This window comes from Schistosoma mansoni, chromosome 6 (genome assembly GCF_000237925.1).
Source record: "Schistosoma mansoni strain Puerto Rico chromosome 6, complete genome".
Classification (NCBI taxonomy): Eukaryota; Metazoa; Platyhelminthes; class Trematoda; order Strigeidida; family Schistosomatidae; genus Schistosoma; species Schistosoma mansoni.
This window is the reverse complement of record NC_031500.1, coordinates 18044075-18065067: the sequence shown is the minus strand read 5'-3', so window position 1 is coordinate 18065067 and position 20993 is coordinate 18044075. Positions and strand designations below refer to the sequence as shown.

Below are 20993 nucleotides of genomic sequence, written 5' to 3'. Positions count from 1 at the left end.
TTACTATTAGATGATCTCATATGTATTAAAAGGGGTCCAAGTTGATAGAAGCCAAAGGGACTTTTCCGGTGATTTCATTAGCTTCTACGACTGAGACTTTTAAGATAAGAGCACTCCACTACTTTACCTCCTATCGTCAGACTGGGTTTTGACGTAGATCCACGTTCTGAAGTAATATTTTATATTTATATGAGGCAACAATCACTCTTCAGGAATTTTTTTAACGATACTTAAGTTTTATTGGCAAAGGTAACCACGACTGTCTTTTTCATGATTCATTTTTCTGCACAACTTTCGCCCATTTCTGATCGGTTGTTACTACTTTTAGTCCGCTAATTTTCTGCGTGCTTGAAAGTCATTTTTTTCTTTTTATTTATTTGAAAACACATAAATATTGGTACAAGGAAGCACCAGATAAATATGCGCCTCACAAATCTCATTCGATTTGTGTGAGAACTGTGATACTGCCCAGGTGCCCAAAATGAAGCAGGTGGATTTCTTAGTGGCCACATCCGGAGCCTTTGATCTGAAGGTCCAGTCCACAAGTCAGTGGAGCATCGTAAGGAGATGCAGTCCCATGGTAGCCAGTGACCAACGATTCATTCATACGCCATATGTTCACTCAGGATACTGGATTCCATGTGAACCATTGGTTTGAAATCAGGGTTTTCCAACTCTCCTAGGTGGACTCGCCTTGTCCACCAACCCGGTTAAAGCTCCGGACATTCGCTTTTCGTCCTCTCAATTTCGTAAACAACACCCCCACCACGAGAAAGCAGTAAGTAGGACTTCCCTGTCAGAGGCTATATACGCGTGACCATGTGAGAGTATTTGGAGAGGGAGAGCGGACTCTCCCCACTCTCGGCCGTACCAGGGCATTTGGGGGCTTTTTCTTATTATGTAATACTGAGTTGTACTATTTCAAGCTGTCCTGGTTGAATATCACGTTTTCCCTACATGTTTTCTTATTTCTGTGTAAGCGCCTTATTGTTAAAATGTTGTGTGTCAGCTATCGTTATCGATTCCTCAATAGAACCATCCATGTTGGTTTAATCATTCTTTGATTTGTAAGTATCGTAGGCTAACCAGAAACCCTAATACATAGTCGTTTTTATCAAGATTTGACATTAAAGAAGGTGACTGCAAACAGGGAGTATGACAACATAAAATATTGATTCTTATTAGTTGAATGAACAATAAATTAGTTCAGAAGGGGTTTTGTGGAGATTTCAGTATTTTTCAAAGTTGAAACCATGAGTCAATTGAAGCTAGACCACCATGGAAAACCTGGAAGCACTGAACGACCGTTTCATCCTATTATGGAGTTCAACCACGTCTGTTGTGAGATAACAACTCACTGAACACAATTGGTGAACGGTTGCTCAACTTCGTGGATTGGTTGGGGTTAGACATTAACACCGTTGGATGCCGGCCGGCTCAGTGGTCTATCGGTTAAGGGCTCTGACTCGAGACTGGTAGATCCTGGGTTCGAATCTCACGAGTGCGGGATCGTGGATGCGCACTGCTGAGGAGTCCCATAATAAGACGAAACGGCCGTCCAGTGCTTCCAGGTTTTCCATGGTGGTCTAGCTTCAATTGACTCATGGTTTCAACTTTGAAAAATATATTAGTTTTTAAAAATCAACTAAGAAATGACAATTTTTTCATAAATTTACTTTGTTAAAGTGGCTGAAAACAATAGAGTTTGTCGATCAGGAGTTAAATTTTGAAGAATCACTTCTAAATCTTCACGGAAAGTTGGATCCAACAATCTATCAGCTTCATCTAATATAAGTAATTTTAAATTAGATGTATCAAGTAGTGAATTTTCCGTTTGATGTTGAGCCATTCGACCAGGAGTTCCTATTAGAATATTTGCTCGTGATATACTATTCCATTCTTGATTTTTTAAAGCCTACAATGAAAGAAGAACAATATAACATTGGATATCAAACCAAAATAAACTTTAAAAATCACATCCTATTTAGAAAGCATACAAATAATCTAATCAGTTAAATTCAAGTTCAACCCAGTGGTATATGGATGGAGGGCCCATAGTTTACCAAAATTTCGACAATAAGTGAAAATCAGAAGGGGTTTTGTGGAGATTTCAGTATTTTCATAGTTGAAATCATGAGTCAATTGAAGCTAGACCACCATGGAAAACCTGGAAGCACAGGACGGCCGTTTCGTCCTATTATGGTATGTTTCCTTGAGTTCTATTGAGAAGCAGTGACCAGTGAAGTTCAAACAAGTCTGTTGTAGATATCAACTTACTGAAGACAATTGGTGAACGGTTGTTCAAACATCGTGGATTGGTTGAAGTTAGACATTAACACCGTTGGATGCCGGCCGGCTCAGTGGTCTATCGGTTATAAGTGCTCTGGCGCGAGACTGGTAGGTCCTGGGTTCGAATCTCGCGAGGCGGGATCGTGGATGCGCACTGTCGAGGAGTCCCACCCGAGCAGTATACTAGGCTGCACAAAAATCTGATTTTAACCACAACTTAAAAGAAAACCTTAGATGAGTATAAAACTTTTCAAAAATCTTCACCCACACCATTCACTATTACCCTTCCGACACAAACATAAATAATAATCTTAGATGGTCAATGAAATCCTTATTATTGAAATCACGAAAGTAGTGAACTTAGATTGTCAGTATTAAATTACAATGAAGATCATCGGTATTGTCTGTCATGTCTATTTCAACTAGTGTTGATATGATTTACAGAAGGAGATACTTGTTGGCATAGAATTTTCAACAGAAGCAAAATTCCTCAGACAATTAAAAGCTTGTGAGAACGAGAGTTTCTGCCATTTCATCACGTGAGGCCCATTCAAAACACTAAATGAATTTTGTACAAAATATAAATGCAGAATGAAGTTATTCTCAGTGACGCGAAAGATGTTTTTACAGTAGGTTGTGTATTTAATGGTATGCACAATCTGTCGGTTGTAGATATACGTTCAATATATTTATTTGGCTGATAGAAGGTTTCTACTTAGCATCTAAATGGTCACTAGGTCATAATCACAGGTAATTATTACTCGTATATCCCTAACCTCGGCAATGCTTAGTCGGTGATACCAAAATACATGAACATTGCTTCAAAGACATCTAATGATCGAATACTAGTAACCTATGAATATCATCTGTTCTTAATACTTATATTTTGCACTCATGAAGTGGAACGAAGCAAAATATTGCGCAGTAAACTCATCCTTTGGTTGACAGACGGGTGACAGTGTCCAAAACCCAATCAAAACTTCTGAATTCGTCCCGAGATTACGTCACACACCAGACCATAGAGGCTAATCAGAATTCCAATATAGGAGGAGTTAATAAGTTCAACTACTTCACTTCTTATCATAAATTTAGGTGCTGAGGTAGGTCATTCCTGAAACAACATTTTGAATTTAGAGGGAGACAATCACATATCAAACATGCTTTCATCGTTACTCAAGATGGTCACATGATAGCACCTTATCAGTTTTCGTCAAACAAAATAATACCATCTGTGTATTACAAGTCAATAACCATATATCCTAATAGAAGACTAACCTATGAGAAGTCAGACGATGATACCGTTCTCTCTAAAAGGATATATGTGATGAAGTTAAATAAAAATGGAGAAAGTCAATAGCTCTGACGAACACCACTTTGGGTTGACAATTCTGATGATGGTTCACCGTAAGTGTTGACTTAACAAGTAATGTTCGAGTAGAGGACTGTACAAGGTTGATTTATTTCTTTGGTACGGGCTTCAATGGACAAGCACTACCACAGAACTTGCCGATCTGCAGCATCAAATGCTATCTTAAGGTCGAGAAGTACAATTATGGTTGAAAGTCGGTATATGTGTTCCAGAACCTGACGAAAGGTGAACATTTGGTCTCCGTATTTACATCTCAGTCAATGTATTAATTAAACTGATTTCTTTGTTACAGAAGGATTTTCCTCTTTTTATAAAGTGAGATTATTAGCAATCGAGACCAGTCAGATGGGATTATGTCCAGTTCTCAGATTCAAGCCAAAATCTCAGTCAATCTAACTGCCAAAACAGGACCATCCACAAAGATTCCCGGGGCTAATCCATCTGAACCTGCTACTTTCTCTCACTCTAGATTACCTTTTCAACCTCACTACAAGTTAAAGAATTTATGTCAATTTCCCATTCAAGTTGCTTGGAGACAAGAGGGTAACTGAAGTGTGGCTGAAGGCTAGTTGAACTGTTTCCTAAAGTGTTTTGACCAGCGGTTTGGACTCTTGGACTAACAGACGGATTTTAAATACCTATTTCCTTGATAAGTTTTAGTTGTTTACTGCTACATAAATCTGATACTTTTTTGATTTCTCACTTTCGCTCCCTACACTGCTCACGATCATTACGTGGGCTCTTAATCACCCTACACCTAGGCTGCCTCCGCACGTTATCGTGTTCGGAACCAGACGGAGTGAGCTTCCGTGCATACTTCAGTTCAGTAGACGCGCTCGTACTGTAACGTAATCTGAGTCATGTGCTCCAGAATGAACGCTAGTCTTTTATCGAGCCACCTACGACGGCTAATGGCAATGTAATATATTTACGTTCATCTTTGAATCGATTGTGGGGGTCGCCATGTCAGACGATGTTTTTCCTTGTACTTAAGTCTGGTGCTCGCCAGAAATAAACGGTTATCTAAGCATAATTGCAGCAGACGGCCATCATTATCTGCTCAATGATAATGGGAATAATTTTGGTTTCGTTTAGGTTTTATGGTTAACAGCATTCTATTCAGTCGATATTTGTAAGATTACAGTAATTGATGTCCTATCTGAAGAATTGGATCCGTGTTATTTATTTTGGTGCTAGTCCTACTGAGAACAATTTAAAATTGATAAATCGAATTAGAGATTATTTTTTGACCAACGAGACAAGGAATTGATTGGAGTTCGAATGTCATATTGGATACATCTGAAACTCTAGTTTTGAGAGTCGCACATTTGAATCCCTAAAAGTGCATCATTCTCCTTGACATAAGAAATCTGTCATATAAATAATTATCAACATGCAAGAATTTTCAGTTTAGAGATTTCTGTCAATCTCATCTAACTATTACACGGTTTTGTCATTAATGACTGTGTGAGAAACCCTAGCTTAAAAAGTGTACTGACAGAAATTGTGATACGTCCATCCTGAATACACAAATTTGAATAAAATGACTTTTAAAAATGAATAACAATCTAAGTTATGTAATTTGGTAGTTGAAAGTAGTCGACAGGAAACCTTGGACTATTTGCTATTTGACGCTTGTCAGCAAGGTGTACCTTTGACATTGAGGGAACTGATGTTTTCTGAAGAATTCGGTCCCGCGTTACTCAGACTCACAGTCAGAGCTATTCAATTATGAGTGTAGCTCAGTCCTATAGGAGGTCAGTTGCGGCTCAAAAAGCCCATTGGTAACGCCTCTGACTGTGAAGCTGAGTGATACGAGATCGAATCCGCCAGAAAGTATCAGTTCCCTTAATATCACAGATACACTTTGCCGACAAATGCCAAATAGCATGAAAACTGAGTCTAAGGTTACCTATCAATTATCTCAAACCACCAGCTTACAACCTAACAGTGTACGCGATATCGAGTCAGACTAGTGATCACATTGCAAGTCAATCGATGAAATTTGATCAACGCTAACAAAGACTTGGTATAAATGATATTGGTCACTTCTCAATAATCAATCGATTGTATATATAACTTATCTATTAAGAACTTGTTTATATACTCGAATTTAAGCCATACTGTTGCCTGTGTTAAATTAAGTGGGTCGAATTCAATCCTGTAACCTATTTGATAAAGTGCCCCCAAATGCCCTGGTACGGCCGAGAGTGGGGAGAGTCTACTCTCCCTCTCGAAATGCTCTCACATGGCCAGCGAATATATAGCCTCTGCCAGGGAAGTCCTACTCACTGCCTTCTCGTGGCGGGGGTGTTGTTTACGAAATTGAGAGGACGAAAAGCGAATGTCCGGCGCTTTAACCGGGTTGGTGGACACGGAGGGTCCACCTAGGGGAGTTGGAAAACCCTGATTCCAAACCAATGGTGCACATGGGCTCCAGTATCCTGATGGAACGAATGGCGGAAGAACCTGTCATTGGTCAACGGCTACCATGGGACTGCATCTCCTCACGATGCTCCATTGCCTTGTGGATCAGACCTTTTGGTCAAAGGCTCGGGGTGTGGCCCCCTAAGAAAACCACCTGCTTCGGTTTGGGCACCCGGGCAGTATCACAGCCCACACACACACACAAATAGTGTGGCGCATATGTACCTGGTGCCCTTTTGTACCAATATATATGTGTTTAAATAAATAAATAAATAAAAATTTGATAAAGCACGAATGCTATAACTATTTCGCTACTATTTATATATTTAGTAAGAGAATAAGTTACTATTCAATTCAAAACTAAAGAATAGGGTAACAAGGAGCTGGATCGAATAAGGTTCGTTTACATGTTAGTTGAAGGTTTTAAAAATATAATGCTTTTTTCCGACTAGATGATTTCTATTCGGTGCATTGGGTTGAAAAACCAAACCTACCGAGACTTTGCCGCCCATAATGTTCATCATGGTAAAATGGTGTTCACGAGCGATTTTGGCAAATACGCTGAAAATCTGTCTTGATAGTTCACGAGTTGGTGTAAGAATTATAGCAACTGGACCATCAAACATGGAAACTTTGTTTTGATGAAGAAGTTCAAGCACAGGGATTGCAAAAGCAATCGTCTTGCCACTACCAGTAGGTGCTTCAGCAACCACATCTTGTCCAAGAAGGGCAGGTTTTAAGACTAGCTTTTGAATCGCAGTAGGCTTTGTGTAACCTGACAATTTTAACCCCTTCAAGGTTTCCTTAGACAAAGGAAACTGTGTAAAGAAATTGCATTTGGATATGTCTATCTAAAATGCAAAAATATTTTAGTATTGAAACAAAAAGTTACATTTTGAAGACGTTCGTTAGTGGAGGACTGAGGGTTGGAGTCACGAGTCATGAATAGGAAATTTTAGGTTGCCAAATAATAAGAACGTCCGCCAAATTATTGGAAGTGTATGATAAGTCTGTTCCGACTACTGATGTTCAACCTACAATCGATAATAGCAAGATGAAACTACCACGAATTAAAGTTAACTGGGCACAATCAAGTACACCAATAAGCTCAGACCAAAATAACATTTTGCATGGTTATTGAATAAGATACACAACACGTATTATAGAACTCATAAGAATTTAAATAAAGTATAAGGGGCGAAAATGAAGTCAATAAACATGAAACTAGAATGTAGAATAAAAGAATATTACTCTAAGAATTAGATCGGTTTCGTGTTTACGATAATTCTCGTGACGTTTTATAAATATGGCAATATTTAATCTCAGCACTAAATTGTCATGCTGATACGAATAATAAATACATATCCTGGTGTTTTTTCATGTCAAGAGGACAGAACCGCGAAATCGGAGTGCTGCACAGACCTGATGATGAAGAGTTGAGTATATTTTATTTTGTAGGCTTGTAATGATTTCAAGACGCTTAGACAGATTGATGACTCAAATTGACGTATGTATGAAGTGTAAAAATGATTGATCGAGTGAACTGCAGAATCTATCAGTTAGATTTTATGTTATTAAAAACGTAGCCATTCACATTGATCTTAATTGGTTTATTGAACAAATGTAAGCAATTCTTACAGCTTTCTAATAGATCTGCTTAGCTAGGATGGATTTTAAATAACAAGTAGTCCACCTAATACAGCTTGATTGGGTTATCGCAAAGTGCCAATCCGACTACCGCTGGGGAATCATATGAAAAGATGAGAAGCTGAAAAGCAACAAAAATTAAAATTAGGTGATGTCGAGAAGGACCTTAGTTTTAAATTTTCGGATGATGAGGCTTCAATTGAGAATGATGTTGAAGCCACTTTGTTTGCAGCACGAAGGCATTTAAATGGTCTTCAGATCTGTCACACAAATGTCCGGAGCTTGTTCAACAAGCGATCGAAGTTATGTGTACATATAGACCCTACCAAGCCAATGTAATCACCGTTAAAGAAACTTGGTTGACTCAGTCTGTAGACAGTAGGGAACTTGATTTAGAAAGTTCCACACTAGTAAGAGTCGACAGAATCCAGAAGCGTAAAGGAGGAGGAGGAGCATTTCCATTCATTCGAAATATTATCCCATGAGAGTGGGACGTGTGAATTAGTTAGTTACATTTTATTTTATTTATTTATTTGAACACATAAATGTTGGTACAAAGGGGGACCGAATACATATGCGCCACATAAGTCACTTGATTTGTGTGTCCCTCAGGACCCTAGAGCCTATGTTCACCATTGGTTTGGAACCAGGGTTTTCCAACTCCCCAAGGTGGGTCCTCCGTGTCCACCAACCCGGCTAAAGCACCGGAAATTCGACTTTTGTCCTCTCGATTTCGTAAACAGCAATAATGCCGCGAGAAGGCATTGAGTAGGACTTTCCTGGCAGTGGTTTCATGCACGCTGCCATGTGAGAACATTTTGAGAGGTAGAGCTGACCCTCCCCACCCTCGGCCGTACCTTGGCATTTGGGGGTGGCCGTGAAATTCTGGTTTGATTTACATATTGCTGTCAACAACGGTGACCTGGAAAAGTGATCTAAATGGTCAAAATTTGGCAGTTTTTCATAAGTCATTCCAAGTGCATTACGGTGCATATTGGTCACCAAGGTACAGATACATACACGGTGCATAGCAGTGAAATACCTGTTGTCCAGTTACATAATGATCTAGGAGTTGGCCAAGACTAAAAAACTACTGCACACTGCCATTCGATAGATGCCAAAGATTTCAGAAACTTGTGGTCGTACGTAGAGCCTTTAGCCACGTCCATTCAAAAAACCTTCCAGACTTGCATAGTGTTTTTACGTTCTAAATTTGAGTACTGCGAGTACGGCTAGCCCCTGCCTAAAGAGACAGCGAGTTGTTAAAAGGGTTCAGAGAACCGCAACTACCTTAATCCACGGGATCTCAAAGATCCAGTACGATGACAAACTGGCCAAATTAAATCTTTTCCCTGTGATATAGAAGAACCATAGGCAAAATAATCACAATTTTCAAATTATTTAGTGATGAAAACGCGTCTGACATGCCCTAACTTTCTTTGTCTTCGAAAACGGAGGATCTACGAGGACACCCTTAAAAAGTTCACAAGTCCAGAACAAATTACTTGTCAGCTGACTATCGAATTTTTCATCGAATCATCAAGGAGTGAAATTCATTAAATTAGCACAGGATTGAATCTCCATCTGTCGATACTTTTAAAAGAAAGTTGGATCGTCTGGAAGATCACCAATACAAAGACTAACACTGGCCACTCAGCTTCCTCTTTCTCCAAACTAAAACTGAAACCTCATCAGTGATAGTTGTTATGGTCTGGTATGTGTTATGACGGGAGTAAAAAACGTTTAAGCTTAGTGCAAATAACGCCAATGCTGTTGTAGACAGATTCATTTGTCATTCGCTTATCCTTTTATTTATGCTAATGAACAAAATTCAAATGCTGTTTGTGAGAAGTTGGGGAGAAAATTTTCTATGATAATCATAAGATCCAGCCAGCTAAAAATATACAAAACACTGCTAACCACAATCATAATGACCCACAGATAAATTAAAACTCATAAATAGCAAAGGCTGGTCGTATGGGGTTGCTGAGAAATGTGATAAATAAGACGTTCACATCTATCACATTTGATGTGGTGCGTTTTATTTGTAAAAACGGATGAAATTCGTTTCAGATTTCCCCGATCTTTCAGCTGAACAGTTCATATATCATATGCCTAATTGAATTTGAGTACTTTTACAAATATTACTGATATTAATTTGGATCATGTAGAACAAGGTTCGCTAATTATATGACAGACCGACTATCTGTAAATTAATTCTTTTATACAGAGAACAACTTACATCAATGTCCCAAAAACGAGTCTGAAGTAATCTCAAACTCTGAAACACGAGTTGCGAAGGATAACGTAGTAACCAAAACTACCGGGCTTCTATTCAGATGATTCAATTGGTTGTGGACGAATAGAAGAAGCTTTCGCTTAATGGGCTTCCGTGTCTAGTAGCAGTGGATCACCGATACCTTCAGGCAGGACCCTAGGTATATTAACGATAGTGTGAAAAAAGAGAAATTGGTAAATCATAATAAGATGTTATCCTTAGTCCTTAAGAATAGGTCAAGTTTCCTCTTAAAGGACTCCTGGGAAGTTTCTTGGACTAGCTCAGTTGGCAGCGAATTCCAGCATTTGGCAACTCTTAGGGAGATGAAGCTGTGTCTACAGTCCGTTCTGCTATGTTGGGTCTCCAGTTTCTGGGTGTTACTCCTTGGGTTAGTATTGGGACTAAGCTTAAGTAGATGTTTAAGGGGATGACCAGAAGTGTTAAGGATACTGTAAGCCATAAAATGGTCACCTCTAAGACGCCTGTACTCTGACGGGTAAAGGCTAAGTGATTAGAAGAGCTCTTCATAATGTTTGATTTTGAGTCCCCGAAATGATTTCGTGGCTCGACGTTGGATACGTTCCAGAGTGTCCTTATCCTTTTGGAGATAGGGAGGAAATACTATGTTTCCGTATTCGAAATGAGGACGAATAAAGCTGTTAAAGATTATGTGGAATGTTCTGCCGTCAAAATTGCCAAAAATGAGCTTCAATGTTACCAGTGCAAGGTTTGCTTGAGAGGCGTTTTTGTCACAGCTGGCGTGCGACTTCAAGTCATAGGGTACCAACACTCCTAAATCCTTTTCGACTTGAGGTACTTCTGTAGAGGAGTTCCATAAGTTGTAACTGGAGTTTACAACATCTCGCAGATGGACTACTTTACACTGTGAAGTGTTAAAGGTTAGTCCGTTGTCGTCTGCCCAACTTTAGAGTCGAGTCAGATCCTCCTGAAGTGCCAGTTTATTCTCTTGTCTGCGTATCTCTCTCCAAAGTTTCACATCATCAGCGAAAAGCAATAAGTCAGACGATACTTGTTGTGTAAAATCATTAATGTGAATCAAGTGGAGAAATGGTCCTAGTATAGATCCCTGGAGGACCCCAGTAGCCTGAGAGAAAGTGAAGTTAACCCTGGCCTTAAAATGTTGGTTTTCTAGATATGATGTGAGCCAGTCAATCAGAGGTGGTTTAATTCCCAATAGTTTAGGCTTATTGATGTGACAAATATGGTTGACCCTATCAAAAGCATTTGAGAAATGAAGGTAATAATGTCGACCCTCCCCTAGCGATCAAGGATACTTGTCCATCTCTCCACCGCGGTCAGCAAGTTGGTTATACAAGAGTGACCCTTCCTGAAACCATGCTGTTGGGGTGAGAAAAAGTTAGGGATAACAAGCAGTCGTGTTTCGACTCGATTTTTTTTGTATTATGTAAAAAAACTATTTTAATATGCTTATACATACATATTTATTTTTTAAAAAAAACGAAGTTTTTGTTCGCGAATATGTGTGTATTTAATTTTTTTTCAAAAAAAACCATTCTGTAAAAATCGCTTTTACTCTACCACATGTGTATGAGTTTTTGTCGCCCGCCTTATGTTTTCACGCACGTATTAGTGTACTTCGACGTACACTTGCATATCCAGGACGTCTGGAAAAGACGACAAAGTTTATGATCAATCGAAACTCTCATTGTACCCGTTTCTTCATTATTATGTTGTACCACATGACCTCTTATAGTAAGGAAAGACGACCAGACGGTGCTAGACATAGCAAGCTATCAGAAAAGTGCTTACCAACGACAAACTCGTTGGGTTTACACTTCTGGCTGGCTACGTCATAGGGTCATCACTACCTCACTACGGGGGTAGTGATCTGTAGCTGTAAATAAATCCCCAAAATCAGTAACTCTGTAAGTGTTCAACATTAGATGCTTACCACATTAGTTTTAGTGGACTCATTTAGCTGAAAGCGCTCGGTCATGCATCCGTACCAGATCACTTTTTGGAACGGTGTGCGAAACATCTCCTACGATCATTAGCCAGATTAGATCAGTCACTTCTCGATATATTGATTGTAATATCCAAACCTAGATTCCAATAGGTCTGGGTGTGGCCGAATAACGGGGGAATAGGTTTATAGACTCGTGACCCAATCGAAATCAGAACAAAGTGTTTTGAGTAACAACGGTCCTAAACAAATATTACCACCCAGTTATTCAACAGACAATTGATACCAAAATATTCAATCTAAATTACAATGAATAGCAAAGTGGTAAGAAATATATGAAAATTACCGAAAACACCGAATGGTGAGTGTTATTCTATCACTTCTGGATAGATCAAGTAAGATTCCGTTTGAGCGGCTGTTTTATAACACAAAGTGTTCCAATTTCTGGGAGAGTGCTCCAAATTACAACCAAAAATGCACAATCCCAGTCAAAATCAAACCGTACAATCAAAGAGCGAGCAGTCAATATGACAGCCGCCAGAATAATAACAATTAAAACAAACTAAATACAGTTTAAAAAGGAACATAGAGACTCAATAAAAACAATAAGAAAAACCAAGAAAATTAAACGTTACAGACTTAATTAGAATCAAAAAGTTAAAAATATATACAAATAAAGAAAGCGCAAGGAAGAAATCACAAATGTATGTGTGGAGGGATTTTCACTTTCAAAATGGATCTAACATCGATAATCTATCAAGTATATCTTCAAACCTCTTTGCCTCTGACTTTTGATTTGACTGGGTGGGCACGATTCCATTACAGGTGTTACTGGTTAAGGTGTTGTCAATATACAAATACCTGTGGCATCTCCGTCAGTTATCCGAGAAGAGAGTTGGGAGCTTATGAGTCCGATTAGCTTCTTTCAAAGTTAGATCTCATTAGCTAGAACCGGTTTTTGTACCAATCTTTGGTCTTTCATTGTGAATACGAGTACAAGTCTTCATAGGATGAACCTTGTAATTACTTCATGTAGTATCTCGAAAGCTAACTGGAATAGCAGGAGTGGCGCATAGATACCAAAAAATGGATTACATTATCTGAGAGCAGAAAACCATCCACCAAACCCGTTTATTAGATTAGGCCTAACTACTCTCTACTGCATAATTCACAAAGTCTTTTGAAGTCACTTGTATCTAATTATATCAGAACACATACTTTGTGCTCATCTACTAGAGTTCTAAACCAAAAACACCCATTTATATTAAAAATACAAGTTACCTTAACAGTTCAAGGCTTTCCTAGCACAAATGACGTCTGAAAACCTACAAGAATATTATCAGCAAAACATGACAAGTTGTAAACAAGGGTTCAAGGGAAGAATATTTAGAAATGTAAAGTTATGGTTATACGAGACATGATCAGAAGTTAAAACGTAGGAAATGGAGAATGATTAATATTTATTTTACACAATGAGACCGGTTAGAATACAGATCTAAGTTCAAGGAACAGGAACTACTTTATAACATACTGCACAGATGACCTTTCCAACTGCCGTTTATTAGTAAATATGCATATAGGAAGTATTACTGCAATGAACTGTGGCAACTTTTTCTTTCCTGCATGACTTTTTGTAGTCAAAGAGAACCACTTGCGATTGATTGCAGAAAGTATATGAAGCAATCACTGAGAGATTGTTGCTCATGACGTCTAACTTTAAAAACATTAAATTTGGTTATCGGAAGATCTGAAATGAATTATTGATGCCCTTCTACTCGTCACCGCTGGTTACGTAGTTATTTCCGATTAAATCACTTTTCCGTCAATTAATATGCTATAAATGCAACATATTTGGATCTTAATGACATGCAGCTACATCATAGCCCTACACTTTTAAAAGGCCACTGCGTTCAGCCCAAACCATCCAACAAGCTGAAGCGTTAATACGCTAGATATTAAGTCACTGAACGTCGGAAACTGTACAAACATCGTTGAGATCAAGAGCGACTAACGCGGATTAATCAGTTGTACGTCATAGGTTGGGTCATATAGCAGTAACATTATTCTGTTCTACTCTAATCTGTTCTTTATAACACATACTTTTGTTTTGTTAGGATTCTACCTATTACACTATGTCGCCAAGAGAGCTGATTAACCTAATTTTTCCCACAGGATAAGCCAACTTACTTACGCCGACCAGCATTATCCAACCCAATCTGTCATTGGCATTCCTTTCTACTTCTATCCAGTTTATGTTCATTCTTCTCATGTCTGTCTCCATTTCTCAGCTTAATGTGTTATTTGATCTTGCTCTTCTCCTTTGGCCTTCAAGATTCCATGTGAGGGCTCGCCTTGTGACGCAGTTGGGTGATTTCCTCAAAGTGTACCCTATCCACTTCCAGCGCCTCTTCCTGATTTCTTCCTTTGCTGGAATCTGGTTTGTTCTCTCCCACAATAGAATGTTGCTGATAGTGTCTTACCAACGGATCCGAAGTATCTTGCGTAGGCAACTGTTGATAAACACTTGTATCTTCTGGATGATGGCTTTCGTAGTTCTTCAGGTTTCCACCCCATACGGTAGAACTGTCTTGACATTTGTATTAAAAATTCTGACCCTAGTGTTGGTTGACAATTGTTTTGAGTTCCAGATGTTCTTCAGTTGTAGGTGTGCTGCCCTTACTTTGCCGATCAGCGTCCTCATATCTGCATCAGATCCACTGTGTTCATCGATGATGCTGCCCAGATATGTAAAAGTTTTCACATCCTCCAAAGCTTTTCCGTCAAGTGTAATTCGATTGATGTACGTTGTACTGTATTGGAGAGTTTTGTTTTTCCTTTTTTCTATATTGAGACCTAATACTGCTGAGGCTGCCAGGATAAGCCAAATTAGGCAATAAATTCAAGATGCAACATTGATGAATGCAATGAGGTAATTGCATTTCCCTCCGAATTGAGTAAACTTCATCATTCCCATTGGTGATCTACACTCTGTTATAAGTAGCATAAACAACTGATTATATTATTTCTTATAAGACGAAATTCTTATGTTGACTGCAAGAACTTTGACTATATGATTAGCTTAACCGATTCTAAATTTAACCTTTTATCACCTAAGATAAAAAAATTGAATAAGTAATAAAATAAATGATAATTTGATTTATTTTATTTAAACACATAAATATTAGTACAAAGGGGCACTAGATATATATGCGCCACACAAATCTCATCCGATTTTGTGTGAGGGCTGTGATACTGCCCAGGTGCCCAAACTGAAGCAGGTGGTTTTCTTAAGGGACCACATCCGGAGACCTTGACCTAAAGTTCTGATCCACAAGTCAGTGGAGCATCGTTAGGAGACGCAGTCCCATGGTAGCCAATGACCAACAATTGATTCATACGCCATTTGTTCCATCAGGATACTGGGGTCCATGTACACCATTGGTTTGGAATCAGGGTTTTCCAACTCCCCTCTGTGGACCTTCCGTGTCCACAACCCGGTTAAAGTGCCGGACATTCGCTTTTCGTCCTCTGACTTTCATGAACAACACCCCAGCCACTAGAAGGCAGTGATTAGGAATTCCCTGTTAGAGGCTATATAGGCGTGGCCATATGAGAGCATTTCGAGAGAGGGGGCGGGCACTCCCCACCCTCGGCCATATCAGGACATTTGCAAGGGATAATTAGATAGTAGTGAACATTTAATTATGAGCATAACTTTGATAACAGAATCAAGATTTAACTTATATAATCAAGAGAAAAAGAACTACGTTGATATTGATATAAGATGTCACGATAGTGTAATGAGGAGACAAAGATTATCAGAACTATGTGATGATATATTAACGCAATACATTTCGAATCAATCTGATCACACATAATATACTTGTTAGGAATGATGATGCAACGGATGTCCTAGTTTTACAACTAGCTACCAGTAGCACCTTGTATATTCGATCGTTCCCAGTCAGATAGAAATCAGAAGTCAGACGAGAAGAGGCAGGAAAGATATATTTGATTCGTTACCAATATATCGAGGAACCTTTACTATAAGCTGGCTAATGAAACGTAGGAGCTGTGTCCTACGCCGAGTTGCAACGTGATCTGGTACGGATGCATGACCGAAAGCCTTCAGTTAAACAAGTCCACTTAAACAACATGGTCAGCATCCAATGTCGAACACTTAATGAGCTATTGATTTTGGTGAATTATTTACAGCTACAGATCACTCCCCCCCTAGTGAGGTAGTGATGCCCCTAAGACGTGACCAGCCAGAAGTTTAAACCCAACGAGTTTGTCGTTGGTAAACACTCTTCTGATAGCTTGCTTCGTTTAACAGCGTCTGATCGTCTTTCCTTAAACTATGGGACCAAAATGTACAACATAGCAATAAAGAAATATAGTACAATGAAAATTTCGGTTCCTTGCGAAACTTCGTCGTTCCTTTCCAGCCGTCCTGGAAAAGAGGAAAAATAAAACGTGTGAGTGCATGTCGAAAATACACTCGTACTTGCGTAAGGACACAAGATGAGCGGGGGAAAAAATGAATAAACTAATACACTTACAAACAGCGTAAAAGCGATCGTAAAAAAAAACTGGTTTTTTTTTGGTTTTTTTTATATATAAAAATATATATATACGCTCAAAAAAAGATTAAAATGTTTTGTTTTTTTATATAAATAAAAAATGAGCATATTAAAAATTTTTATAATAAACTATGAAAGGGTAATTCAAGATAAAACTTATGTCCGACGTGCAATATTCGTTAAGATGTTCTGGAAATCTTACTCGTCTTCCAGAACGCGTTGTCTTAGGTTTATCTATTGTCGTTGGCGAAGAATCAAGTTTTGTGTCGGCTGTCGTGTAGGGTACTACAAGTGTCGGAGCCGTATCGCACGATTGTACTGAAGGAAATTCGACGTAGCTAGGGTTTCCTTCTAAGTACGCTGCTTTTAGTCGATCGATACTGATGCTATCGTTCGTGCCGTTCTTATCGACTACATAGTACTTAGGTTCGCGTTGAAGAACTTTGAAGGGTCCTTCGTAAGCTGATTCGAGGGGTCGTCGATGTGAGTCTCGACGAATGAAGACGTGTGTACTATGTCGTAATTCGGGTTGAATGAAAACCTCAGTTGATTGAGGTCGAGTGTGAGCAGGTTTAATTGAACGCATAGCGTTTGTAAGCCTACTCGTGTAAGAGTTGAGATCCATGTTCAATGAAGAAGCTGAAGGATCCACGAATTCTCCTGGGAGTCGGAGTGTCGTTCCGTAAACGAGTTGAGATGCCGTGTATCCAATGTCAGCTTTCACTGCATTGCGGATACCTAGCAAGACGAGTGGAAGAGCGTCTGTCCACTGTGAAACGTTTGAAGCTGATAATGAAGCTTTGAGTTGTCTACGAAAACGTTCTACCAACCCGTTTGCTTGTGGGTGGTAGGCGGTCGTTCGGAAGCGCGTGATTCCTAAAAGTGAGGTTAGACAACGGAAAAGTCCAGATTCGAACTGGCGTCCGCGGTCTGTAGTGATGAACGAAGGGCAACCGAAATTTGCTACCCATCGTTCGACGAAAGCGCGGGCCACGGTTTCAGCAGTAATGTCTTTAATCGGTACTGCTTCTGGCCATCGAGTAAAACGGTCTACGCATGTTAGGAGATATGAGTATCCGTTCGAGTCGGGTAAGGGTCCTACTAAATCTAGATGGACGTGGTCGAAACGATCGTCAGGGGTTTTGAAAGAGCCTAAGGGACATTTGTTGTGTCTTATGACCTTAGATTTCTGACAGCTTACACAGGAGCGTGCCCACTCCCTCACGTCTTTATTCATGCCAGGCCAACAAAAGCGTTCGGCTATAAGTTTGACTGTTGCACGAGCACCTGGATGAGAAAAACTGTGCAACGTATTGAAGACTTTGCGGCGATAATGTTTTGGTACAATTGGACGATCCCTACCTGTAGATGTGTCACAGAGTAAGGTTTCCTTACCTGTTCCCATCTGCCTAATACTTAGTTTAAGAGTTGTCGAGGATAACTCATGCTGAAGATCAATGTCTTCTTTTTGAAGCTGAGCGAGTTTAAGAAGGTCGATTCCTTGGAAACTGTTCAAGGAGCTAGTTCGAGACAAGGCGTCTGCGACTACATTGTTTGCTCCAGAAATATGTTGTATGTCTGAAGTAAACTGCGAAATGTAGTCGAGTTGTCGAGACTCTCGCGGTGAGTACTTGTCTGAAGATGAATTTAAAGAGAAGGTAAGAGGTTTGTGATCGGTAAAAAGCGTGAATTCTCTTCCTTCGATGGAATGTTGAAAATGCCGTACGGCACAATACATAGCTAGGAGTTCCCTACCGAACGTGCTGTACCTAGATTCCGTGTCTAACAACCGTCTCGAGAAAAATCCTAAAGGTTGCCATGAGTTGTTAACCCATTGTTGTAAGACTGCTCCGATTGCTGAGTCGTATGAGTCTACTGCGATACTAATGGGTGCTTGAGTGTCCTGATGAGCAAGCAGGGTTGCTTTAGCGATGTGTTCCTTAGCTGTGGAGAATGCTTTACGGGCTACGTCGTCTAAACTAATTGATTTCGCATTTCCACGAAGCTGATCGGTTGACGGTTTCATAAGAGATGCGCATTTGGGTATGAACCGTCTATAGAAACTTACGATTCCTTTGAAAATTCGCAATTGCTTGATCGTGGTCGGTTCTGGGTAATCCAGAATGGCCGCCACCTTGCTCCTAAGGGGTCAGATGCGTTGGGCATCAATAGTGTGTCCTAAGAAGTCTAAGCAGTTAGTTCCGATTTGGCATTTCTGAATGTTGACAGTAATGCCATGCCTTTGGAGTCGATCGAAAACAATGTCCAGATGTTTGAGATGTAATTCTCTGTCCGGACTTGCTATTAGACAGTCATCAACATACGCATGTACGAAGTTGAGACCTCGGAAAACGTCGTCTATAAACCTTTGGAAGGTTTGAGCCGCATTTCTTAAACCAAAAGGCACTCGTAGAAAGTCGTAAAGACCGAAGGGAGTGATGATGGCGGTTTTAGGGATGTCGTCAGGTGCCATCGGTATTTGGTTATAGGCCTTAACTAAGTCGATTTTTGAAAAGACAGTTGTACCTTTCAAGGTAGCTGTCAAATCGTGAATATGAGGCAGCGGGTAACGATCGGGAATGGTCTTTGCATTCAGACGCCGATAATCACCAGTTGGCCGCCAATCATTGCTGTCCTAGTTGGCCGCCAATCATTGCTGTCCTTTTTAGGGACCATGTGCAATGGGGATGCCCATGGACTATTCGATGGTCGAATTCGTTTTTAGCTAACCTAAGCTTCTCGGGAGCGAGTCTTCGGGCTTTCGAAAATACAGGTGGTCCTGTAGTCGAGATGTGATGTGTAACATTGCTGGTTACACAAGGCAATTTCGATTGCGATTGGTGTATCCCGGGGTATTTGTCGAGTACTGATTGGTACAATGGGTCTATGGTGTGCTTAATCGTGACTGGGGATAACCTGCAACCGGAACAAGGAGTTAAGCAAACGGATAACTTAGTGTTTCTGTCTATTAACCTTCGTGAGCGTGTGTCGATGAGTAGATTGTGGTGTTGTAACAGATCTATACCAATGATTGGCATAGAGACATCTACAACAACGAAAATCCAGTGTATGGGTTTGCATAAACCCACGTTAAGGTAGACGTACCTTTCACCGTAAGTAGCGATCGGTTTTCCGTTCGCCGCCTGTAAACTTAAAACAGACTCGCGAAATCTGTCGTTGGAATTCGCTGGAAGAACGCTAACTTCTGCGCCGGTGTCGACGAGGTGGCGAACTTTCGTTATCACATCCGTGACATATAAGAGGCGGCTGTGTTCGCCGGCTACGGTTGCCGTTAACGCGTGCCGGCTGGGAAGTTTCCCGAACTGTTTTTCGTGTCACTCGATTTTGGGGTCGGATAATTGCAGGGCCTCCTGCAATTTCTAGAGGATTTACCGTACTGGTTGTGATACCAGCACCAGTCGGGGTTTTCTGTCTCTCGTGGTCGAGAGACAGATCTCTTACGTGAGACGCTCCTACGTGAGGATTTTGACCGACCACGGTCATTACGAACTCTAAGATATCTTGTAAGCGTGTGACATAGTTCGGCCATGTCAGTCGAGGTCGATTGGGGTTTTTCTTTGATGGAAAAAACCTCGGCCTTAGAAAATTTGGTGATTTCCAAGATTCGATCGGCAGATGCAGCTAGTTCATCTATGGCATTGTTTTGAAATGAAACAAGCACTGCCTGCACCTGTTGAGGGAGTTTAGACAAGAAAAGTTGTCTAAATAGGCCATCATCGAAAGTTCGTTGGCCGATGACTTCTCTCATTCTAAGCAACATGTCCGTCGCAGAACCATGTTGCAAGTCGATATTGTTAAGGAGTTGGTCTAACCGTTGTCGATCAGTTAGGTCTCCTCGTTTTAAAATCGATAGCTTAAGCGTTTCGTAAGGTTCGGGAACATCACTAGTAAACATACTAGGTGTTACGTACCTGTTAAACTCGCGCGGTAACGCCTTAACTACCGCGAGGAAACGTGTGCGCGAGTCCGTGATTCCGTGCATGCAAAAATCTGCTTCTGCATAGCAGAACCAGGACTCGATATTGTCGGGTCAAAATGGCGTTAACTGAATCGTAATAGGGGGAATAGACTTAAACTTAAGAACCTTAGGAGAGTGTTCCGTCATAGTAATATAGATAAAGAAAAATGTTTAATTAAAATATATCCGAGAAAAAAAATTCGCGAAAAAAAGTATATCACAATATATAAAATTCAAATAAAGAATAACAATGAATAATAATATTCCAAAATGGAGCAGACTCACAGTATATTGACTTGGTGCACCAGATCACGTCGGGTTCACCACTGATGATGCAACGGATGTCCTAGTTTTACAACTAGCTACCAGTAGCACCTTGTATATTCGATCGTTCCCAGTCAGATAGAAATCAGAAGTCAGACGAGAAGAGGCAGGAAAGATATATTTGATTCGTTACCAATATATCGAGGAACCTT

General features: G+C 40.0%; 2 protein-coding genes across 2 annotated transcripts in view; both read right to left on the bottom strand.

Moving 5' to 3' along the window:
• The window catches only part of Smp_127120 (putative dead box ATP-dependent RNA helicase), a gene marked incomplete at its 3' end in the record, with an annotated part of 29271 nt that extends 19204 nt beyond the window's left edge, over window positions 1-10067 (bottom strand). The window contains exons 1-3 of the mRNA XM_018798473.1: window positions 9975-10067; window positions 6978-7119; window positions 6580-6903 (exon numbers count right to left, since the gene is read on the bottom strand). Coding sequence (XP_018653412.1) covers window positions 6580-6903; window positions 6978-7028 — 375 coding nt within the window. The 5' untranslated portion in view covers window positions 7029-7119; window positions 9975-10067. The remainder of the gene's footprint in view (window positions 1-6579; window positions 6904-6977; window positions 7120-9974) is intronic.
• Smp_182110 (hypothetical protein) lies at window positions 1673-1849 on the bottom strand (the record flags this gene model as incomplete). Its single annotated transcript, XM_018798474.1, has 1 exon — window positions 1673-1849. One exon carries the CDS (start codon window positions 1847-1849, stop codon window positions 1673-1675), a length of 177 nt encoding a protein of 58 aa, XP_018653413.1.
• Window positions 10068-20993: the final 10926 nt, after the last annotated feature.